Here is a 24531-nt window from a genome sequence, read left to right as displayed (position 1 = left end):
AAATTATTATTTTTCAGCACTTTATGGAGAATATCTATGTTTAGCATGTATATAGAAAAATTCCTTAATTCATAAGCTTCCATTTGAGTCCAAGATAGCCTTTCTATCTCAAAAGCTCCACTTGCTGTGGCCAACGGTCTTCTCTATCTATATGTTCACTTTGGGGAAACCAGAAATAGAATGGTTTCTGATCAGGCCAGTTAACATAGTTTTTCACAATAGGTGTTGCATTGTTTGGAGACAGCCTGTGGCTTTCCAGTAGCTAGTAGAAAGGCTATCTTGGACTTAAATGGAAGCTTATGAATTAAGGAATCTTTCTATATACATGTTAAGCATAGATATTCTCCATAAAGTGCTGAAAAATAATAATTTTCATGAGAATTTGTCACGAACTTTTAATCCTTGAAGTTCCTAGATATCATTTCTGGTGTCAAACCTTTTACAACGCTCCGTGTCCGTTTTTCAAAAAACTGGGATTTTTGCCCCCTGGGTACAGTATAAAACATTATTTTCCTATTTGCCATTAAAGGGAGTGTTTCTTCATTTCATAACTTTAGTACCCAAGAGCTCTAATCATTTGGTCTATTAGCTGATTAACACAATTCAATTATTTTGACAATTGAGTAAATATTTAAAGACCCCATTGAATGAAAAAAAATTTCCCAGCTTTAATCCTGTATCCACATGTTAAATGTTCATTTATCTCTTGATATAAACCCAATTCATGTCAAAAGATTAGTATTTGAGTTTTTTTTTTAAAAAAAATATATCTATGTAATTTATCTTCCTGTAAAACAAAGTCAGATGGAAGTTTTAAAAAGACACAATCTGATTCAAGTTGTTTGTGATCCTCTTTGATTATTTTTTGACTAACTCTGGGACAAATAATAAATCATTGAATAAAGAAATGTAGGTTAATCAGTAATGGGGAGAAAAAAAACATTAGAGGCAGCCTCCATAAACATACAGCTCCAGATGCAACATCTCTTTGATGTTGTTGGCCTGCTAGTTGTAGAGCATAATGGCCTTCTTTAAAAGAAATAATCACTCAAACATAAAATTATGCTCCAGTACATAAAAATAGATCTGAATGTGAATGAGTTGGTGTGGAGGTTCATACAGTTTGTACCTTTTCATCTGTAAATTCTTTGCAAACTCTGCTCTTACCTCGTAAAGGGCCTTTCAGTTACTTCAGCAAACTAGATCATCCAGATGGACAACATTTTATAATCTCTGTGCCGAACTGCACAGAAATGCCTTTTCATATCGTGCACCCTGAGAATTCAATACATTTTACAAGCCTTCACATGGACATGCAGCCATTGTGAGGCGTTCAAAGACCACGTTCAAAAATGCCTTGTGAAAGATGTCATGTCTATAAACAGGTACAGCTCTGCCTTTGTCCTGTTCTGTTCGTCCTCTTTTAATTTGATTTGCTAACATAGCCTGTGATTGTTGTGAATTAACTGTCATTAACCGGTTTCTTGTTAGCTACACCGCCTGATTAACATTGTTCTCCTTTTTCTCATTTTGTTCAAAAGCATTCGGCAGCCACAGATAAAGGCCACAAGACTTCTCAGAAAAAACAGTTCGATTCAGGATTTCTTGGAAAAAGTTGAGATTCAGGTATTTGGGATCAGCAGGCTCTCGTGGATTATAATAGAGCACAGCTTCATGTGTTGCTTTGTTTCCAGTCTACCACACGTGAAAGAGAAAGAGACAGAGGGAGAGAAAGAGACAGAGGAAGAGAAAGAGAGACAGAGAGAGTGAGAGAGAGAGAGAGAGAGAGAGAGAGAGAGAGAGAGAGAGAGAGAGAGAGAGAGAGAGAGAGCTCAGACCATTGTTTGCAGTGATCAGAGTGTTTCTAACATTTATAACAACATCAGTATTCCACTCAACAGCAGCTTCATTACATGTGGTCTGATTGTAGTGGCTGATATGAAGATGTGAATAGCTCCGTACAGGAGGGGGCTGATTTGATGCTGTAACACATCAAACATGATTTAACATTAACAGACGGGGTCGGAGAAGTGAAACACCCCGGGAGCGAAGTGACATTTTCCGTGGTCTAGACAGAAGGGTTAACTCGTTTTTCTAGTTTATTGTCACTCACAACAACAACTTGTTTTCTGGAGCGTAATTACTCCGGCAGCAAACCTCCGAGAAAACCTCTCGCCGTGTTTTTCCACCAGCAGGATCGAGGGAAATCTATATTACTGGAAATAGCCTGTGCGCATTCCTATTATTTTAATGTCGAGGCGGTGAATTCCCAGAATGAAGGCTCTGTCAGGGCCGCCCGGTGGGGCGGAGTCTAACCCTGCAATTATTCCTGGAAAGCGGATAGGGAGAAGCTGCCGCGCGATTCCAGGGAGCGAGCGGCCGCTTCAGCGAAGCCAGGAGCCGCCGGGCGAACCAGCGCTGCGGCGGAGGGGGGGGAGGAGGGGGTCGACGGAGAGACACGGCACATAAAATGTTGCACGAAATAAAAAATAACAAGACGACGAAGCTCGGCAAGAGTTTAACGAGAATAAAGAGTGAAAAAACCAGCAGCTCCGCTCGCCCGTCGTCCGTCGCAGCGCCAAACAACCGGCGGCGGTCGGTGCGGAGTGGGAGTTGGTGCGGCCGGCGTGACGTCAGAGCGGCGCTGCTGATAAGAGTTCTCAGAATAGACTTCTAGGAAACGGTAAATTTTAAAAGCCAAGCCTTTACACTGTGTCCTTCACACATTGGGATCCCGCTCTGCCGACAACACACTCCAAGCTGCCGCCGCTCTCACACACCGAGCTCTCTCATGGTTTCAACTTTATTCTCATTTCCAGTGTTTTTCATTTTAACTACTCGTGATAGATTCGCTCGCTCTTACATAAACTACACGACCCAGACCGTGTGCGGGTGCGTTGAGCTCTTCCTGTGTGCGGGTTCTTTTTTATTTCTCATAATCGCCTACAGCTCGTAGCTCTTCTCTCGGCAGATTCATGTTAAAGTTGATTTTTTCGTGGAGTTGTCTTTGTATAGCTTAAACTCTACATGTTCTCATCGCTGTCTGAAGACCTATAGTGCCGACTGGATTTTAGCCCGCAGGATTCAACAAATAGTATGATTCTTTGTGTACCAGGGTGAGTTGTCTTCTCTTTGTCTCTTGGCTTTTCTTCCTCCTAACTAGTTTTTTGTTGTTGTTGTTCTTAACTATGTTTTTTGTTTTTTAAATCTATCTATGAAACTGGTGTGTTCCTAATTACAGTTATTTTCAAAGGGTATAAGTTACAAGTGTATCCCATAACTCCAGTATGACCAATGCAAAAATGGAAAAGTCTGTTGTGCTAATTACAAAAACAAACTTAATTATGCCAACAGTTTATTTAAGCAGGGAAGCATGACTTGGATTAAAAGAAAATTCATTTCAAGTGCCCTGGCTAAGATTGGCAGCAATAACAGACGAGCAGGGAGAAAAGGGAGAATATGTCACAAAATCAGAATTAAATGAAAATGTAATTATAAAATCATAAATCAGACTAAATAGTTACATTTTGTGGTTGTCAAATTCAACAGTGAGCTGATCTGACTGGGCGTCTCCTTATCATTAGGCCTACTATTAAGAAATGAACGCCACCATAAGGAATATGTGACGTGGATTCATGCCTTTTCATAAAGAGGAGTAAACTAGTCATTAGTATTGAACTGTAGGTTGTTGTTGTTGTTTTTAATCTAGTTTCACACCATTAAACCATATCTTTCATCTTCTTTCCAGTCCTGCAGCTCTTCTGCCCAGTGCTCTGTCCACTGAAGGCCTACGGGGCATGCGGGCGGGAACTGTACCCCCTACTCCTTGCCTTCAAGCAACCCCCCCAATATGGGACCCCGCAAAAGACCTGCAGGCCATTGCCACCAACTTCTGCTATCTAGAAAATTCAGGTACGGTACGAGATGTGTCTCAGCTCGTCAACATCACCAATAAGATTGTAGAAAATCCAGACTGATTGATATAATGCTCTGCTGCAATAGTTTAGTGACTCAAACATTAACATGGAGCTGCAACGAGTGTTCACAGTGACTAATATTTAGGAATGTGTGTGTGTGTGTAGGTTGGTACTGGGGAGCTGTGACTGCGGCCCAGGCCCACGCCGCGCTTCAGGAGGCATCTGAAGGAGCTTTTCTGGTACGGGACAGCAGCCACCCCATGTACATGCTGACCCTCTCCGTCAGGACGGCCCGCGGTCCCACCAGTATACGGATCCAGTACAGCGGTGCCAAGTTTTTACTGGACTCCAGCTCCCCGGCCCGGCCCAGCCTGTCGTCCTTCCCCAGCGTGCCCTGCCTGGTGCAGCACTACATGGGACCAGAGAGGAAAAGCGAGGAGGGGAAGGTGGAGGTGGAGTCTCCTTCCAAGCCTTCTCAGCAGACAATTCAGGAGCCGTCTGTGGTATTGAAACTGAAGCGGGCTGTGTACAAGCCCCAGGGCCTCCCCTCCTTACAGCACCTCACACGCCTCGCCATCAACAGACACTCGGACTGCCCTGACCAGCTACCACTCCCCAGGCCTCTGCTGCGTTACATACAGGACTATCCCTTCAAGGTATGAGGGGGCCCGTCAAGTTCGTTATTAAGGCCGTGTTGGAACTGACTGAATATACAAAAAAAAAAAAAACAGGTTCTTGCCTGTAAATGACAATGCTGCTCCAGCAGTTGGAGGCCAGTCGCAGAAAGACTGGACACAGGGTCATGTTTTTACTGATGAAATATGTACAAATTCAGTTATTACTGACGTGTCTGGTTTCAGGCTCAATCTGTCAAAGACTGGTGAAGTATCCCAGAGCGAGACCACTCGCGAGAAACCTCTGTACTGTAATCTACACTTATTTTATGACGGATGTGGACATTGTCCATATCTACTTTACCCTCATCAGTTTTTTGGATGTACATACTGTTTCCGAGAAGTACACTGATTCCACTGAGACATCGTTTGACGCCATTTTATTTTTCTCAGCAAAACACTTTTTCTACCTTTTACATGTGTACATTTTTCTATTAAAATAACCAATTTGAGTCCATCTTGCTGTCCTTTATATTCTTTTTCTATTGTGCTGCTTTAAATACGCGTTAAAAAAAAAGGCTAGAGAGAGATAAAGAGATACTGTCATCATCACCATTAAACACCACATGATGACTGCTCATGTGACACTTGTTGGGAAATATTTTTGCCTTCAATCACCTTTGAAACACAAAGACTTTGTGGCCTTTGAGCTTTAAGTGTGTGAGAAACACTGATTGTGTGAGGAAGTAAAGGCCACATTGTGTGTGTGTGCGTGTGTGTGTGCGCGGGTGTGTTTTTTGCTCAACAATGCATGCAGCCTGCATCTGAGTCAGCGAGTGGCCAAGCAAAGGGGAGGACCGTTCATCAGCAGATTCACAGAACTACTGAATGCTTCCTGGGAGGAGGGTGAGATTCTGAGAGGGAGGGTTCTAAGAAAAGCTTCGGTAATTACCTTCAGCTTTGAGCCTGCTTTTGTGCCATCTTGCACTCTTTTTTTTTATTTTTTTATTGTGGCACGCAATGTGATGGCAAATGTAACATGGACTGAAAGTGCAATGGTGACAAAAAAGAAGTGATTTAAGCCTCAGCAAATTGTGAATTTGGTGCGATCAAATCAGTGCAGGCGTGTGTGTGCGGCGGCTCAGTGGGGGTAGGGGGAGCTGAGGCTGTGGCAACCTGGGCTAAAGCCAGCGTAATAGGATCTCAGTTTCTCAATCCAGATCCAGTTCAGGTCCTTGTTTGACTTCTCTTTTCTGAAGGATGCAGAATCGGGGCCTAAGAAACAAAAACAAGTCAGTGTTACAGATGCTTGAGCTTGGACTCGCAGTGTGAAAGAACCAATAAGCAAAGGTGCACTGAGGTTACAAGATTTTTTTTTTTTTTTTTTTAAACCAGTGCAGCCTTTTGCTTTCAATCTAACAAGATCAGTATTAACTCTGACTGCATGTTGGATGCTGACAGAATGATTTGATGACATCCAGGTGACAGACATAAAGACTGAGGCTCTGTGTGGACGGACCTGCTGCTGATGTCGTGCCGTGTTTCCACGTAACGCAGCTCCTCCACATTCGCCTCCACCCACTGCTGAATGAGCGGAGGGTGCCTGAGGTCCACTTCTAAGTAAACACGGCTGTTATTCACAGAAAAAAAAAAGAGCACAAAAATGGATTAAAATGTAATTAACCAACAGCACAGGATTATGAGAAGTAACCTTGAGATGAGAGCATTGGCACATGTCTGGACCCGTATTCACTGGAAGTCTTTTAAAAAGCTTAACTCATTAAAGAGGCAACACGATACGTGTGTTTTTCAGAACATGCTGTTCTTGTGACAAGCCACTGCCGCCGTCAGGAATTAAACCCAGGTGTGTGTGTACGTGTGTGTATGCGCGCTGGTGTCAGGGAGATGGTTTCTGTACCCATGATCCGACAGAATCTTCGGTGCCAGAGTCAAAATCTGTTTGATGACTTTTAAGCCGTCTTCACCTCCGTCTAAAGCAGAGTGGTCTTCAAACCTGGGGGCAGCAGACAGTGAACACATCATTCAAATACTGCACAGTTTTTGAGGCAGCAGCATGTGTGTATACAGGTTACTTATCATAAAGTAAAACCTTACTAAATAATGAAGCACAACAACAGGAATAATATTCACAATAACTGCAACTAGATCTACTTTGTGTGTTGTTTTTCTGCGCCCAGTATCAACTAACAAAATATTTACAGCACACAGTTTATGTATTTTCAAGGGTTTGACACTGTATCAAAAACATCAAATTGGTGAATACAACATTACTTTTTTATCAATAACAGTTGAATTTGAAATTATTTTCATCTCTGTGGCAGTCTATGCACAGTAGTATACAAACAGTTAACTGAATAAATTATTTGTAACACATTGTAATGCTCTACACAGCCAAAAAGCCAGTTACAACACATCCAGTCGAACATTTTCTTCACACCACAATCCAACTTGTTGACATCTGTTTTAGTTTATTTTTTATTTTTCTGCCACAGTTTTGTATTATTTTCTTAGAAAGCAGAGTGTTGGCTTCGTAGTTCCTGCAAAATCCAATTAAAAGCCAAACAAAGACGTCTAGGCTGAAAGTAGAAAGCTAACTGCTGCTTTCTGTCCATATGGTCTTTTGTTTGGTTTCAGCTGTATCTGCCTTTTTAGGGGGGGAATAACAGTTAGCAACATTTTCTAGTGTTCCTCCATATAATATATTATCTTCATATGCATTGAACCCACCTGTAAATGATGGGTTTAACCTACTTAATAAACTCCAAACACAACACTGTAAGGATTTGTTCAGAGGTGCAGTGATATATCATTAGGAACTGTATAATCACAACTATGTCACACTATTATTATTATTTACAGCTTGCATGTCTATACGTGTCATTTATTGATGCTTAATTGGATGTGTGGCTAAATAAATTATTAGAACAATCCATTGGACACAAATGAAGCAGCGACTAATTGGACATCAATTTATAGTAATTTCAATAATTGGTTTTGTGGACTGTAGACCAGAGGAATAAGGTATTCAAACTCGCCACCTTGCATTATGGGAAAAATGTATTGCTATATGTGATTCCTCTGATTGCCAGCATTTTAAAGACCGCATGATTAGCTCAGAGAATAATCAACAACTGCAGCCTTAATAGGATTGCTGACAAATCCATTAATGAGCACTTTTAAAATATATTATCATCTGCTTACTAATGTGAACTTTGGGGGGGTGAATTAAACCTAAATAGGGAGAAGTTGTGTGTGTTTTAAATCACCTGAATATTTCTGGTTCCAATGAGGCCATGTCCTCTGAGAACAGGTACGGAGGATTACTGACCAGGACTGAGACACACCTACACAGCTTCAACACACTTTCCACATCTGGAAAAACACAAACCAAAACAGTTTATAAGCAGGTAAATGTATTTATTATGTGTTATCTAATAATGCAACACGCTGCTTTCACTTACCTTTCATTACGTCTATGTGATAAATCTGTAATCTGTCCTGAAGCTCCAACCTGCAGGAAAAAAAAAAAAACTTGAATCAGACTTAACGCATGACTGCATACGAATTTAAAAAAAGAAAAGAAAAAAAAAGAAGACACTGTAAGTCGTTAACCACGACAAAAGTAAATCAATAAGGACATTTACGGTTTGTTTTTTGAAGTGCTTAAGTAGAATTACCTTAACGCATTCTCCCTCGTTAAATCCACCGCATCCTGGCTTCGATCCAGGGCGATGGCTTTAAGCTGGTGCAAGAAGAAACAAACACAGCAATTAAAAACTGCTGTTTACTGTTGTATAGCACTACCACAGAGGGGGTGGAAAAAAAATCTATTTGCTTCTATGCTCTGGTTTTGTCTGCATGAGAGGGTTCTACCATGTCGAGATTTTACGATCTGTTAACAGTGGAGACAGAAAAATAAACGGGCCTAGTTAATGTTATGGGAGCAGAAAGTATGTTTGGATCAGCAGTGTTACTCTGATTTGTGATGTGAAAATAACAGAGTACTGTGCTACAAAGCCCCATTAATGATGTTGTGTCTACTCTAGATCTGGAACTAATGATTATTCAAGTCACTTCCAATTTACCTGCTGATTTTTTTTCTCAGATTAAGAATGTGTCAGTTTAAATTTAAAGGTCCAGTGTGTAAAATGAGGGGAAAACAGTGACATCTAGCATTGCGATTCTATCATTTATCTATTAAATAATTCTATTGTTTATTTATGGATGTGAAACTCTTGAAACATGCTCTCTGGTTGGCTGGATTTCCCATTTTGTACAAACATGGCGGCGCAAGATGGCGACACTCTCTGGGGCGGCGTGTGGCGCAGTGGTTAAGGCGGCCACCCCATGTAGAGGCTACAGTCCTCAACGCAGGCGTCCCCGATTCGAATCCCGCGTCGGGCAGACCTTTCCTGCATGTCATTCCCCCTCTCTCTGCCTCCCCCTTTCCTGTCTGTCTCACTATGTACTATCGAATAAAGGCAAAAACGCCAAAAAATATACTTAAAAAAAAAAAAGATGGCGACACTCTCTAAGCAAGACCCTTGCTATATGTATCGATAAAAGAAGAATTATAAGCCTATGAAAACCAAACAGATTTTATTTTATAGCGATTATACACTTATACTAATATATTCATTGGTAGTAGGCTATATTCAGATTTTGCCAATAAACCTTGACAAATATTACACACTGGACCTTTAAAAAAAAGCTACAGAAACTCAGTCACTCACAGTGATGTCTGACACAGCCTCAAAGATTAGCTACCTACAAAAATAGTTTAGGATTAGGAAATTGATCCCTGATCAAAACACCTCAGAAGATAAATAAAGATGTTACCTGAGGCAGGCTCTTCAGCAGACTCAGAGAAATAGCACCAGAGCCACATCCCACCTCCAGAGAGGTCTGCTGAGTCCCAGGCTTCAGCTGCAGATCAGTGAGCACCAGCTCCACCAGCTCCTGAGGAGACATGAACAAGAGCAAGTGATCAGTTATACACTTTTTTTTTCTTTTTTTGTCTGTGTGTGTGTGTGTGTGTGTGTTTTTTTGTGTGTGTGTTTGTCCGACCTCTGTCTCTGGTCTCGGTATGAACACAGGAGGGTTCATCTTCAGTGTCAGATCTCTGAAGTCCCACTCCTCAATCACATACTGCACAGGCATCCTATAGAATCACAGTATTCAGGTTCCTGTCAGGCTTTAGTATTTGTCATTTCACAGTCCTAAGGGTGGTTTGATTGTATTACATATGTATATACACTACAGGACACATTTCCTCTATATACCTGGTTAGACGTCTGGTGCACAGCTTCCACATCTGCTCCTTTTTTTCTTGGCTGAGAAACTCTGTCAACTGCCCCTGCTCAAGACTTTCTATCTAGATAAAGAAATGGCGTATGGGACCATTAGGAGATGCTGTTGCAGATATCCAGACATTACGTCAGGCAGTGTAGAGTGACCCTTCAACTCACAGTTTTAGCCCCGAGCACATGGGCGACGATGTAGTGGCTGGAGTGGTCCGGCTCCGCCACACCTCTCTCCTCAAAGTGCCTCCTCCATAAGTCCACGGCCTGGAGCGCTGTGATCCTGCCTGCAGGGAAGGCCGGAGCGCTGCATGCTCGCGCTGAAGCAGAGGCCAAGATTCCCTAAAAAGCATTTGATTTAAGAGAGTTTCCGAATAACCACAAATGAGAACACTCCGTGCGTTCCAGCAGTGGTTTCACAAACCCTTGTTAAAATTCCCCACGCCTGGCTCACTCCCTTTGACTCACGCTGAGGAGTCCAGCGTGCAAACTCCATCTCAGATCAAACCATCAAATCACATACACTTAGGATACATGTCTCATCGCTTCCTGTGCAGACTGCAGGATCAAGACATCAAAGTTACAGGGCATACATATGTAGCAGGTTTACACTGTCTAATGCTCTCCAGAGGTGTCTCTGACTCGGTGCCCAGTGTAATGCACCATATGAAAATGAATGTTCTGCCACTGACAGGAAAACAGAGATCCTTTTGTAGAACATTTTGACTTTTCTTTTTCCCCCAGCTGATTCAAACAAATATGTGTTGACTCAGAGCTTCTTGAATGTGTAGCTGGAGCTTCTCTTTCATCTGTTTCTCATCACTGACAAACTAGATGAACTTATGATGACAGTTTTGTAATTTTTCACCAGCTGAGTAGGTGTGTTAGTTCTCAGACGTCCTAAAAATATGACTTACTTAAAACAAACTTCAGATGTGTCAGAGTAGGCTCCTAGTGTTTCGCAAAAACACCTCAACCTCACTGCATTTTGAATCAATGTATCAGTATGATTATTGCAATTATTTAGGCTACGCCCAATCAACATGCACATTCTCCTCTTACTAGGTGGTGCTGGGAACAGATCCCCAGTCAAGTTCAATATTTAAAAAATCGCAACGTGCTCCCACACGCACATAAGCTCTGTTTAATGGGTCAACGTTTCGGGCTATTGACCTTCATCAGGACCAACATTTGTTGTGTGGCTTCCTTTTAACACATCAACACACTTGAAATTGATTGATTACAGGTGTGTGTCGTTATCAGAGGAAGTAACATCAACACAAAAATAGAGGAACTCATGGCTTAAAGCACTCAATTAAATAACAATACATTCTAGGCAGCAATAGAAGATATGTAGCGAGCAATGTAGAAGAGAAGAGAAAAAAGGGATCAAATATAAATATTATTTTCCCCCTATATTTTTCTTATACATGTTGGTGAAAACAATTATATTTGATCCCTTTTTTTCCTCTTCTTTTCTAGATTGCTACACATTTTCTATTATTAGTTCCTCTCCTTTTATGTGATGATGTCACTCTGATAACTACACACACCTGTAATCAATCAATTGCAATTGTGCTGATGTGTAAAATGTTGGTCCTGATGAAGGTCAATAGACCGAAACGTTGACCCATTAAACAGAGCTTATGTGAGTGCAATTATTTGCCATTACTTGAACCAGGGTGTGTGTGTGACATTATTTAATACAAGAAAAAAGAAGAAAATCCACACACCATTATACAACCTACACTGAAGACTCAAATCACTGATAAATTCCACTCAAATGTAGGCTACATGAAAAATGAACACACTCTAGCCTATTTTATGTATGGCAGGATCAACAGCCTGCTTTGCTCCATGTGCTCCCAGCAGTCAGCATTCACAGCTCCCTGAGAGCAACACGACAACCGTCTATTTGACCGGTCAGTTACCTTTGGTCCCACTCTCCATCTGAAGCCTGCACCCACTGATCTCGTCCACATGGTCAATGTCAACACGCACCGTGTGTTCCCACTGTTTCACGGGGCAGGACTCGTTGTAGTCGCAGCATCCTTTCTGTGCTCTGCTGTGCTGTGACTTACACTCTCTACGTCACTTATCGTCCTGTATGTAATGTCAACAACATTTTCAGTAGTCGGACTCTGTGGTAGACGGTGTTGACAGCGTTTCCTTCACATGGCGCCGCAACGCGATGCTATTTCGCCTCCATATGCGGCGCAGACCGCGCAGCACTGACGCTGCTCAACAGTGCTGCCTTTACTGACGGTCGAAAATGTTATACAATACCTAAAATGCAGAAGTACACAGGCTCAAGTAGCCTATTGTTCTAACTGACACGAACACATTGAAGAACATACTTTTGAGTATCTCCATTATAGTCAACATTGTACTTTCTCTCCACTATAAAGGAAACTGTATGGCTTCAACTAACTGACTAATGAACAAGTGACGGCAAAGTAAAAAAAAATGTTGACAGCCGTTAAGTAATTGTAGTTTCCGATTACCCATGAAGGCATCAGCAGGTTGTTGTTTTGTATGAGAGAGTGTGTGGAGCATCTCTGTTGAATAGTTTGCTATCGAGTCGATGGCACTTTTGTGACTTTTACACACGTAACAACACGTTTGCCGTGGCGTTGTTCGGACGTCAGAGATGCTAACTGTGGTTCACGGGAGCTCACTGGCTTGTTAGTGAAGGCTAAAGCAGAAGCTAGCAGCTAGCCGTAGCTGCTAATAACAGCTGAGGCTGGACAGGAAAAGACACACAGGAGTTTGGTTTGTGTTGTGTTGTGTCCTGCTGCAGGTTGGCCTGACTCCAGGGTCTGGGACAGGGCATGGCCTCTCGAATAGAGTGTATATTCTTCAGCGAGTTTCACCCCACTCTGGGCCCAAAGATAACATATCAGGTGAGTGTGGAAACCTATTTGGTGAGGTGATATTCAAAGTCAAGGGTAGCACAGGAGAAATGACCACAACTGTATTATCACTGGTCATTGATACTATAAGTAGACTACCAATACTTTTGGTTCCTTACTGTGGCAAAGCAGTAAAGCTACAATAATAGCTCAGACTGATATTCTTCACACTTTACTGACAATTTTGGACTGGTTGATACAATGGGTAAACTGATACAAGTGCATCTTAATACATTTGGCGGGGTTCCCAAACTTTTCCATGCCAAGCCGGGGACCCCCTTTGCAAACCCACCAAGTTTGTGGCTTGATGTCAGCCGCAAATAAGGTTTCGATATGTCACGTCAAAATATAATAATTCTATTTTATTTTGTTATTTGCATTTTGTCTCCTGTTTTCTCCAATTTGCTGAGGACCCCCTAACACCCCCTGGCAGCCCCCCCTCCCCCCAGGATTTATGGATCCTGGGGGGCTGTTCAATTCAAATAGTGAAACTCATATATTTTATAGATTCATTACACAGACTGAATGTAATAACTATGCCTTGCATTTAAGGGAAATTCAAAATTCAGTAAATGAAAACATTAGAATATAGTGGAAAAAGTTCACTATTGCAACCTGATGATGTCTCACTCTAATCAGCTGATTAACTCCAATCTGAGCCTTTAAATGGTCTCTTCTGGTATACACTATCATAGAGCAGACTGCTGACCCCCACTTGTCCTCATTTATTGAGATGCACCTGTATCTTTACAATTTTTGTTGCATGCAGCCCTAAGATTAAATACGTCATCAAGTTAGCTAGATGAGTGTTTGCCTCTCATCCTGTTCCCTAGTAATACAAGCATAGTTACCCTAAAACACATCAAACTATCCTTGGTCAGTCTATGGACCATTGTGACTGAGTGTATGCATAAAGGAATGTAAATTAATCACTAATCTTATTATTGGTAAACATGTATTTAATCCCTCTACATATTTTAGCGATAGTGACCTTGCAGGTGCACAGTAGATAATCTCCTTAGTCTTTTATCTGCGTCTTACAGGGTGTGTTTTGCCCATCAGTGTCTCCTGTGTCCTCTCTCCTCACAGGTCCCAGAGGAATACATATCAAGAGAGCTCTTTGACACAGTTCAGGTTTATATCATCACCAAGCCAGAACTGCAAAACAAATTGATAACAGTGTATGTATGAAATGTAACACTCCACTTCTGTCTCAGTGTCTCATTACTTATTTGATTTTTCTTTTTTTTTCTTTTGAGATATGTGTTTATATTTACAAGGGATCGTTGTGTTGTTCTCCTTCAAACCATCCTCTGTGCTCTTTATATCTGTTGTAGCACTGCCATGGGAAAGAAGTTAATCGGGTGTCCTGTGTGCATTGAACATAAGAAGTATAGCCGGAACGCCCTCCTCTTTAACCTCGGCCTTGTTTGTGATGCCCAAACCAACACATGTGCCCTTGAGCCAATCGTCAAGAAGCTGTCTGGGTACCTCACAACTCTAGAGGTGGTGAATAATGCATTTTTACATGTTTTCATATCACATGTATCACAGACATTATCCTGAATCTTTCTTGATTTGTGCTGCAGCTGGAAAGTGGTTTTATCTCCAACGAGGAGAGCAAGCAGAAACTTTTACCCATTATGTCGACCCTGTTGGAAGAACTCAATGCCACGGGAGCCTGCACTTTACCAATAGGTATTATTTCAGTTTTTTACTGTGTGCATATGCTGTTTTTTCTTTCGAAATGGTTATTTTCACATTAATGCTGACAGTGGTGGCAAAATTATGTGTGTTTGCTACAGGAAACAGTCATGATTATTAGCTGTAAAAGTGTGTCAAAGAAGTTCGAGCAGGAAAAAATCTAGTTCAGCTGTCCTTTGTGGTATAACCTATATATATATATATATTAGAAATCATTGATAAAGCACTGAAAGTCCATGAATAAAAGGGTCCCAAAGTGAAATTGAGAGACATTTTTGCTGCCAAGGAGACAAAGAAGTTTTAGCACCAAGACACAGCAGCAAATGTCAGACAAAAGTACTAAGGATTTGTGAGAAGTCGATCAGGTTCTAGTTGACCAGCTGAATTTAATTTTAATTGTTGATTTAGTTAGTTTAATAGATGTATAAAATATGTACAAATGCAATTAAACTCTAGTTGTCCTCCTAGAAGATCATTGCATGTAAAACACAATTAGTTACTTGTGCTTTAATTTATTTTTGACTAAAACACTGGGGTAAAACAGAGCAATGGCCTCTAAGAGACACAAATTAAGAACTTGCGTTAAAGGTTTGGCATTGGCAAACTGATCTTGCTTCACTGGTGATAACAGATATCTGGATGGTTTTTAAATTACCCTGTTCCTGCTCCCTCTCCATGATTTAGATGCATCTAACACAATCCATCTGAAGCTGATCCAGCTGAGAAAGGACCCCCCCATTGTCCAGGAGTATGACGTTCCTGTCTTCACGCAGTGTAAAGACCATTTTATCAAATCTCAGTGGGATCTCACCACTCAGCAGGTAGGCGCTCTCCCTCGGCACAACATGGCTGATATCGAGGTACATCGTGATAAGATACATTGGGGAATTCTTAGAAGTAACTAGACAATGCATTTCCTGGAGGAAATACAGGTGAATGCTGAAAGCTGGAAGCTGAATGAGCTGAATAAATTGTTAAAACAATTCTGAATTAAGTGAATAAATTGCTAAAGCAATCTTCAAAAGATGAAACAGTATCTGAAGAGTAAAAGTAGAACATGTAAGACAGAGGCTCTCCCTCAGCACAACATGGCTGATTTCGAGGAACATCGTGATAAGATACATTGGGGAATTCTTAGAAGTAATTAAAAGTCTGTTATCAGCTGCGCAAGGGGGGTGATCACCCCTGTCGCATTGCATTATGGGTGAAAGGAAGGATTTATGTAGGAATAGGTGAAGGAGCAGGGTTTATTGGTACATTCATCTTATTGCTGAAAGTACTGTAACAATGAACAGGTGCACCTGAATAACTGAGAATACAACTGTCAGGTCAGAAACTTTTAACAAATAGGTCTTATTTCACTTTCAACTTGTGTGTGAGATGCTCATTTTTTGATTTACTGAATTTTGTGTTTTCATTTAATGTACGGTAAGCCATAATCATTACAATTAAAATACATTAAGACATGAAATATAACTACTGAAATACATACGTAATAATAATAATAATAATTTATTAAGATTCACCTGTAAATCTTATTTAACAGGCATTTCAGTAACACTGTACTAAATCTTTCTCCCTGCAGATCCTGCCTTATATTGATGGATTTAGACACATTCAAAAAATTTCAGCCGAGGCGGACGTAGAGCTGAATCTCGTCCGTATTGCTGTGCAGAATCTACTGTGAGTACATTTCGGTGAATAAAGGGCAACACGCACCAGAGGGCAACTGACACACATCAAAACAGCTATTATGTTCTCTGTACAATTAAGTCCACATATCAGTGGCGACTCAAACTGTGATGAGACAATATTCAGTTTCTCAGTTTCTTCTAATGTGGGTGATGTGAGTTTTGTGTCCAAATGAAACCAAAAAGAGAAACTCAGAGCCTCCTTTTTCCTTCACAGGTATTATGATGTTGTGACCTTGGTCTCCATTTTCCAGGTACTAAATGAAAGTGACAGTGCAACACTGGGCTTATTTCACTGGAACTGTGTATCTTGTGGTGTAATGTGGTGGTATGGCTTATTATAGAATAACTGTACTATTCATGGTAGATACTGAATAGAGTAAAGTCTTACTTTTGCATGAAAACCGACTTTATATTTTGAGAGACTTCATGTGACTTTGTGTAACAGCTGATACACTGTTCTCGTCTGTTTGCTGAAAAAACATATTAGAATCCTGAACTATTAAGATTTATTTCTCATACATCTTATTCTTGAACGATTATGAATGGATTCTAAAATATTTTCACAAAATATTAACTCCTACATTGTTAAAATGTAGACCTAATACTCTGTTACAGTAACAGTTTGAAGATTTATTTAGTTTGATTATTGTTGTGCCTTCTTATTCCCTCCAGTACTCAAATGTGTACTGCACCACCCCAAAAGTCCAGAGCCTCATAGATGACAAGTCAATTCAGGAGGAGTGCCTCAACTATGTCACCAAGCAGGGTAAAGAAGCACTGAGACTGTTGAAGCAAAGAGACATTTCCTTCTGTGTTCTGTCGTTCATCTCTCTGTTCTGTCTTGTTGTTTCAGGTCAAAAGCGAGCCAGTCTGAGAGACGTGTTCCAGCTCTACTGTGGTCTCAGTCCAGGAACCACAGTGCGAGACCTTTGCTCTCGCTACTCACAGCAGCTTCAGAGGGTTGATGAGCGGTCAGGATCACACACCGTATCACTTCCTGGAAACACATTTAATGACTCTTGAAAAATTAAGCCAATGGGACATTCATTAACACGTGTGCCATGTGATGTGTTGCTCTCTCAGGAGGCTGATTCAGTTCGGACTGATGAAGTCACTCATTCGACGGCTGCAGAAATACCCAGTGAAGGTTATCCGTGATGAGAGGAGCAGGCCGCCTCGGCTCTACACTGGTTGCCATAGCTATGATGAGATCTGCTGCAAAACAGGCAGGTTTTAAAGCTCTCTGTGATCACCAAGAAATACCCTTTGGAAGTGAAGGAGTTTGTTTCTGGTCAAATTGCATGTGTATAAACTAGGGTGGTGTTGTCTTGATTTTACAGGGATCAGTTACCAGGAGCTGGATGAACGTTTGGAAAATGATCCCAACATTGTGGTGTGCTGGAAGTGATGTGAAGTGGAAAAAACCAGCTCTGTGCTGAAGACAGCCATCTGACTCTAATATACCTCAACCAAAGATGCCTTCGATGAAAGGACGTTTTCTTGGAATAACCAAGCAAATAGATAACTTACATTTTTTTAATGTTGTCTTTGGGTTTTTGATTTTAATTTGCTTTTCATTCAGTATTAAGATCAACGTCTAGGTGAAATGAGGAAGGTAATATTTATTAATGTAGAAAATAAAATATATGATCAATAAAAGAAATTATAACACAGTGTGACAAACCATCCAAATGTTTGAAGCATACTCTCTTCCTATCCATCACACAGTAACATAAGGGAGGGGTCTTACAGTCTTACATTTATTCTGCAGCATGATAACAAGCACACACACAGCCAGACTGATGGAGAACTGTCTCCAGAGACAAGGAGAACAGGGAGTCCTGCAACAGATGGTCTAGCCCCCACAGGGTCTTGATCCCAACATCATGGACTCAATCTAGGATTACATGAAGAGACAGCCTAAATATTCTCCAAGATGCTTGAATAAACCCATTTCTAAAGTCCCTTGAAAACCTTCATACAGTTGTATTAAGGCAACCTCACTTCATGTTTGGTGCCCTTAGTATTTCCACAGTACAACACACAAAAAAGCAATTAATGTCTATCTGTTATTTTATTTTCTGATCTGGTTTATGACACAGTTTCATAGTCTAAATTTCTTAGCTGTTATTTCGGGCGGGAAAAAAACATTATATGGTCTATATTTTGTCATAATGGGAATCCCCATCCACACATACACACAACACAACAAACCAGATAAGAGCATCTGCTAAAGCTTTGCAGTGCCATATGCATTTTGGCAAGTCCCCCAAGGCCAACTAATGCGCTGCAGATTACCAGATTGGTAAAACTGTAAAATGTAGGAGGGAAGATTACAGAAAACATTATAACATGATGCTTAAGACATCTTAAGTTTTATTTTTTAATATACTTTTGCAACCTCAAAACATGAGCCACATAGTGATGCACTCAAACAAGCAGATACTGTTATCTGTTAACAGTGTGGGCTGCTCGTACTGTACTGAACAATACTTATAGTAAGATTTGACATACAAAGCATATGATGAGTCTATGAAATGTGATTAGAGTGTTATAGATTACATAAGACCATCCGACTGCCCGGGTATAGTTAAAATTAGCTCCATTTCATTAACAACAGTAAAATGCTGATCGCACACTCCTGCATCTGTAATAATCCAATAATAGTCTAACAAACCCACAGTGGATTTTGTTATGCAGTGACTACAAATGCATATTGCTATCACTGCTTGTGTACTTATACTTAAACACCACTTTCTGCAGGGATTTTAGTTGCAAGGGCATTTTTAAAAATTCTTTTTATTTATTTATTTTAACTGTGTTGTATGTACTCAGCTCAGTCAATCACAAAGAATATTTACTGAAGTTTTGAGGTACTTACTCTTTAATTTACTTGTGTACTACAGTTTAATGCTGTTTAAATGTTCTAGTTTTCACTGCACCACTTGTGCAAATTGTAATTGTAGACTTACCAACTAAAATATGATGCATTAACTACCTTACCTTATCTGCTGCTGCAATAAAAAAAAAAATCGAGAATAATGTTTAAATATATCAATATAACACCCTTTTCTATTATTTTACAGGATGTAAACATAGGGATGTAATCCCTCACTGTCCATCACAGTTTCAGTAGGCCTACCTTGTTATTGTGATGTTGGTTTAACTCGGACATGTAGCAGTAGCGCCCCCTTGAGGCGGGAAACTGCACCTGCGCTCAGCGCGCGCTTGGTTTGGAGTAACCATGGCAACCACAGGAAACGCTAACACCACTTGAGGTAACTTCAGAAACAACTTGAACGAAGTGACAGTGAAGTTTATTCGTGTTTTCCCAGTCAGTTGTTCGGCTTGTCTACTTCCCTGTGGTGAGATGGAGCCGTCGGTGATTCTGCCTGTCGAGGCGGAGGCGTTTGTTCAGAGTCTGGAAACTTTCTCTGTCAGAGAAGTGGGCTCCTCCAGGTAACGTAGACCAGCTAACCCTGCTGCTAGTCATGCTACTATCACTATATCTATGACTACACTGTGTCAATTACCCGCTGTGTTTGTGTAGCAAAAAGAGAGGACGTCACTCCTCTGACTCTGCTGTTTAGGATGCAGATAATATGCCATGAAACATTATTGTACCCAGATTAGTATTAATTAAATGGCAAATGTAGTAGGATAAATGTTAGAGTAATAACATTACTGTATGTTAAATCCTCCTCTAAATAGGATGCTATATACTATACAATACAAATTCTGAAAATCTGAGTGTAAATATGTCATTAAGATTATTTTTCTCAAATACTGGACAGTGCATTTAGTTAATATGTCAGAAAATAGTTAACAGTACCCACATCTGTTCCCAGACCACAGGGGAATATTTTGCTTTGTTATTTGTGTAATTACTTTGTATAGGTGAGGTTTAAAGATAAGCCCAGAGTGGGTTTCTACCTCACCCGCACATGTTTTATTTTTAAAATTTCATTTATTTTGTTGATTCTACAGTTGTGCAAATAAGACTTACACTTAAATGACTTTTCTCTCAAGACAGTGGGTCTTTGTTTCATTTAACTGAAGCTGGTGACCAAGTCTCACCATACGTCCTGTGTAACTCCTGCCATTATTGAATAAGCAATGAAATAAATGAAGTAGTAGTTGGTCAGGTTCACAGACAAGCCTGCCTGTAAAGTAAACTTGCCTGTGATCAGAATAAGTGAAACATAACCCTGTGCTCTTTCACAGCTTTTACTTTACTCTCTGTGTTGACAGGTGGTTCAGACAGCATGAGTACATCGAGAAACTGAACATGCAGGCAATACTGAACGCCTCTGCCATGCACGATGAGTTTGTCAAGGAGCTTCTGGTGTCACATGGAAAGGTGACTGTCACCTGTATAATTTTAAACAAGCCCCATCACAGTCTCATTTAAAGGAATATTTCAACATTTTGGCAAATTCGCCTATTGCCATAATCCCTATAGTTTTAGCAGTAGTTTCATTCCCTTTAATTATCGGTGCAAGCTGTTTTTAGATTGGCGGGACAGAGACGTGAGCTCTGCACGGAACGCGGTATTTTTGCCTTTCCCTCATCAAACTCATCAAATACACAATCCAACAACTCCAAAACACTCTCATGGACAACTTGTGACCTGCACATTCACCACACTGTGAAATAATAATGTAACGTTACGAGACGGAATTGTTTTCGTGGCAAATGCGTAGCTGGAACTATATTCCAGACATGGCTGCTGGGCAGATGTTGCATAATTATATGTTATTATTTCATTTATTAACGTGGCGAATGTCGAGGTCACAACTTGTCCACAAGAGTGTTTTGGAGTTGTTGGATTGTGTATTTAGTTTGATGAGGGAAACGTGGAAATACCATGTGCCTTTGTTGCATTAGCTGAGCAGTTCACGTCTCTTCTCCGCCGATCTAAAAACAGCTTGCACTGACAATTAAAGGTAATGAACCTACTCTATACTACAGCATTGTAGACACTTTATAAAACTATTACCTTTCTTTCCCTCTTCTTTTCTAGATTCCTGTTCTGGTCCATGAGATGATCCTCACTGAAGTGTGGAAGCAAAAAGTGTTTCCTATTTTATGTCAGCTGCAGGACTTCAATCCCAAGAACACATTTCATCTTTACATGGTGGTGAGTGTAAAAATGAGGTGTAAAACGACAATTAGCTTGTAGCGCTCATATTTGATTTCATGCGCTCTTTCATGTCTCCTTCTTAGATCCACCATGAAGCCACGATAATAAACCTACTTGAAACAATAATGTTTCATACGGTCAGTATGTACAACTCATCAATTACTGTAGATTAATCTGAAGGAATTTCTTTGTTTAATTTTTATCTGATTAAAGCAAAGCAGTGTCGACCGTGTTCATGTTCTCTATTAGAACAATGTTAAGCTGTGACTAAAAAAAGCCTCATATGTATCATGTAGGATTCATGTGAGGCAGCTGATGACTCTGTTCTTGATTTGGTGGATTACTGCCATCGGAAACTCACCCTGCTGGCCAGTAAAGCGACCAGAGAGAGCTCTGTGGCTCATGACCGACACAACCAGACAGGACAAACAGATGCATCTGCTATGGAGGTGAAATAATATGAGATTTATAGTTGGGTTTTTTTTATGTGTCACATCTTAGAGGAGTTTTTCTTTCATTTGAAGTGATACGTAATTGATTTGTATCACACTTGGTGAAGGAGTTGCAGATTCAGAGTGCTGCACTGGAATTTGAGATCTCCCTGAAGGCCGTGTCTGTACTGCGCTACATCACAGACCACAGCAACAGGTATGGCTCTGTCTCAGCTGTCAATTAAGTTCAGACATTAGAGATTCATATGAGAGAATAAAAGTCACTAACAGTATCAGTTAATTTCCCTATGAATTTATCTATCAAGCATTTTTTGCAGGTGTTTGTTTATAAATGTGAGATGTGTACTGATCTGTCTAAAATAAAAGTAATATAAAAGAGAATATGCAGCAAATTCTTACATTCTTATCAGAGAACTTAGTCGGTTGACTAATTGAGAGATTGACCAATCATTTCATCTCAAAGTCTGACAAAGGATATGTTTTTTCTTTAAAGTATCAGTGTTATCAACCGCATGCTGTGCACACATAACATGCCTTGTGTACTGGTCCAGCTGATTGATTGTTGCCCATGGAGTCGCTGCACAGAAGGTATCTCACACACCTCCAGTATGGTGAACTTGTCTTTAAATTTTCATATCTGTTTTTTCCCCCCATATATATATTTTTTATTTCACAAAAATCAAAATCATTGATACAAATCCATAGTTATAAACAAATAAATATTATCATGGTGTACATGCAAATTTAAACCAAAATGGAAGGACAAACAGCATCTACAAACAAAAACAGCAACAACAATGAAACAAAAACAGTAGCGACAACAACAAAAGCAAAACAAAGGTGAACATGTATAGAAAAAATAAAATCATATCTTTTCTTATCTGTTGATTAAAATGTGCCTTTTCCTCTGTCTCCCCCTGTAGGTGGAGCTGAGAAGTACATAAACGGCAAATGGCAGAAGATTCCTCCAGAAGACAATTTAAAGATGACAAAACTGGACGGCCAGGTCTGGCTTGCCCTTTACAATCTGCTTTTACAAGAGGACTGCCAAAGGAAATATGACTTCAACAATTTCAACAAGAATCAGCTACTGAAGGTAATGTTTGAATGACTGTGGAATTGTTTTGCACTTTTCTACTCTGGAGTTTTTCTGCGGTCAATCAAAATCCTCCTCTCCTTACTGTATAGTAGCTGTAAACTGAAGCTCAGGAAGTGTGTGAATGCCAGATCATTGTCCTCCGACATACTATCGCTTGTTGGAAGATGCTTTTTCCAAGGGTTGTTTTGACTGAGATGTTTCCTCCTATTATGCTTTTTCTCATCCTCTTCCTGTTACATAATTACATAACCAGAGAACCTTGTGCACTCTCCTGTCATCACATGTGTATACCTAATTATGGGACATTATGCTTATGAGCTTGATGTTGTTGCACTTGTTGCTGTGTGATTTGTGAGCTTATGGTGCATGTGCCGCAGCTACGAGGTTTCTTGACGGAGGTGTTGGTTGATCAACTGCCAAACTTGTTGGAGCTGCAGCGTTTCCTGGCTCATCTGGCAGTTACAGACCCAGCCCCTCCAAAAAAAGAGCTTGTTTTGGAGCAGGTACAGACAATAATACACATACACACACATCTTAAGAATAAACCATGCCCCTGTGGATTTATGCCCACTTTTACTTTATGTATAGATCCCAGAAATGTGGAACAACATTGTGAGTGAGAATTCTGGGAAGTGGAAGGCAATCGCAAAGTATCAAGTGAAAGAGACGTTCAGTCTGTCTGAACATGACCTGAGAGAAGAGGCACAGAGGTAACGCTGCACGTCTGGATCAGAATTCCTTCTGAAGTTATTACAGCTCATCTGCAGTGTGGTTATTGTTGAAATCATTGTTGTTTATTTTGTCCAGGTTGGCCCGGACCTACAACTTGGACGTGATGGAGAGTTTACTCCCTGAGAAGCCAAAGTGTGGATCCTGTGGAAAAGAGGCAACAAAGAGATGCTCTCGGTGTCAGGAGGAATGGTACTGCCACAGGTGAGACTTAATGTTGTGAGTCCATCATGATGTTGAAATAAGCCTTTTAGATACACAGACATTTGGATGTTGTTCCTCCTTTTAGTTGAATTGGCTGAGTTGGTTTGGGAAATGGGAATTTGACTTGGATGTTATTACAAGGTCAGAATAGAAATAGGAAGATGTAGCCAATAGATGGATGGATGGATTGTACTCTTTAATACTGACCACCTGAAATACATGTTTTGTGATATTTTCATTTCTAATAAAGATATGTTTATCTCTTTGTTTGTTTTAATGCAGAGAATGTCAGGTGAAACACTGGCCTAAACACAAGAAAGCTTGTCAGCTTATGGCTGAGACCAAAGAGAAGATCTGAGAGAGGCCTGAACATCAACAGCTGGAAGAGAATCCACTCAGCAGCAGGATGGACCAGTGGTTGATGGGTCTCTACAGACACAACAGCTCTGCATGTGTACAATGCAGATTTGGATTCTTATGTATTAGGAGTTGTTTTGTTTTTGTACTTTTAATGCCCTGTTACAAAATAATACATTTCCCTTCCTGTATCATTTTGTTTTAAATGCTGTAATATTTGTTGTTATTATAATTATGTTCTCAGACTCTGTATGTGCCAGGGTGGGGGCAGATTTCACTTCATTACACCAGCAGCAAATAAAAGTCCCTGAATGATTCCCATTACTCTGGCATGTAGGTACTTCCATGTATCTGCTGTGAAGGGCATCAGTAAGATGCATCAACA

The 24531-nt window shown here is 40.5% G+C and overlaps 4 protein-coding genes across 4 annotated transcripts; 3 read left to right on the top strand and 1 right to left on the bottom strand.

Annotated features, from left to right (window-relative positions):
- The first annotated feature begins 2721 nt into the window (after positions 1–2721).
- On the top strand, positions 2722–5525 carry cisha (cytokine inducible SH2-containing protein a). The gene is made up of 3 exons (XM_085777439.1): positions 2722–3116; positions 3749–3912; positions 4083–5525. Exons 1-3 carry the CDS (start codon positions 3097–3099, stop codon positions 4577–4579), a joined length of 681 nt encoding a protein of 226 aa, XP_085633565.1. The 5' UTR covers positions 2722–3096; the 3' UTR covers positions 4580–5525.
- Positions 4966–12085, bottom strand: hemk1 (HemK methyltransferase family member 1). The gene is made up of 11 exons (XM_085777438.1): positions 11784–12085; positions 10021–10194; positions 9835–9926; positions 9620–9713; positions 9392–9511; positions 8230–8294; positions 8014–8063; positions 7819–7924; positions 6450–6545; positions 6051–6161; positions 4966–5806 (listed from the first exon to the last, which is right to left on the bottom strand). Exons 1-11 carry the CDS (start codon positions 11832–11834, stop codon positions 5743–5745), a joined length of 1023 nt encoding a protein of 340 aa, XP_085633564.1. The 5' UTR covers positions 11835–12085; the 3' UTR covers positions 4966–5742.
- nprl2 (NPR2 like, GATOR1 complex subunit) lies at positions 11742–17848 on the top strand. The gene is made up of 12 exons (XM_085777436.1): positions 11742–11835; positions 12653–12755; positions 13854–13945; positions 14102–14270; positions 14354–14462; positions 15153–15289; positions 16054–16151; positions 16377–16413; positions 16835–16928; positions 17016–17133; positions 17246–17388; positions 17503–17848. The coding sequence occupies exons 2-12, from the start codon at positions 12684–12686 to the stop codon at positions 17568–17570; spliced, it is 1137 nt and encodes a 378-aa protein (XP_085633562.1). The 5' UTR covers positions 11742–11835; positions 12653–12683; the 3' UTR covers positions 17571–17848.
- A 1502-nt stretch (positions 17849–19350) lies between these two features.
- zmynd10 (zinc finger, MYND-type containing 10) lies at positions 19351–24226 on the top strand. Its single transcript, XM_085778094.1, is given in 13 exon segments — positions 19351–19621; positions 20414–20522; positions 21186–21302; positions 21389–21442; positions 21602–21754; positions 21865–21953; positions 22251–22345; positions 22681–22853; positions 23234–23359; positions 23445–23566; positions 23664–23789; positions 24072–24144; positions 24146–24226. Coding segments are annotated over 13 exon segments (1392 nt in total). The 5' UTR covers positions 19351–19532; the 3' UTR covers positions 24212–24226.
- Positions 24227–24531: the final 305 nt, after the last annotated feature.

This window comes from Trachurus japonicus, chromosome 5 (genome assembly GCF_045865225.1).
Source record: "Trachurus japonicus isolate A0001 chromosome 5, Traja_1.0".
Lineage (NCBI taxonomy): Eukaryota > Metazoa > Chordata > Actinopteri > Carangiformes > Carangidae > Trachurus > Trachurus japonicus.
Note: the sequence above shows the minus strand (reverse complement) of the source record. Positions and strands in the feature narration are given on the sequence as shown.

Excerpts from the sequence above, each read along its gene's own strand:
- cisha (XM_085777439.1), top strand. The coding sequence starts at position 3,097 with ATGATTCTTTGTGTACCAGG. Across the intron at positions 3,117-3,748 it reads ATGATTCTTTGTGTACCAGG|TCCTGCAGCTCTTCTGCCCA; the intron begins GTGAGTTGTCTT and ends TCTTCTTTCCAG. Across the intron at positions 3,913-4,082 it reads CTGCTATCTAGAAAATTCAG|GTTGGTACTGGGGAGCTGTG; the intron begins GTACGGTACGAG and ends GTGTGTGTGTAG.
- hemk1 (XM_085777438.1), bottom strand. The coding sequence starts at position 11,834 with ATGTGGACGAGATCAGTGGGTGCAGGCTTCAGATGGAGAGTGGGACCA. Across the intron at positions 8,064-8,229 it reads ACGAGGGAGAATGCGTTAAG|GTTGGAGCTTCAGGACAGAT; the intron begins GTAATTCTACTT and ends TTTTTCCTGCAG. Across the intron at positions 6,546-7,818 it reads TTGGAACCAGAAATATTCAG|GTTTGAAGACCACTCTGCTT; the intron begins GTGATTTAAAAC and ends TGCTGCCCCCAG.
- nprl2 (XM_085777436.1), top strand. The coding sequence starts at position 12,684 with ATGGCCTCTCGAATAGAGTGTATATTCTTCAGCGAGTTTCACCCCACT. Across the intron at positions 15,290-16,053 it reads GGGATCTCACCACTCAGCAG|ATCCTGCCTTATATTGATGG; the intron begins GTAGGCGCTCTC and ends TTCTCCCTGCAG. Across the intron at positions 16,152-16,376 it reads ATTGCTGTGCAGAATCTACT|GTATTATGATGTTGTGACCT; the intron begins GTGAGTACATTT and ends TTTCCTTCACAG.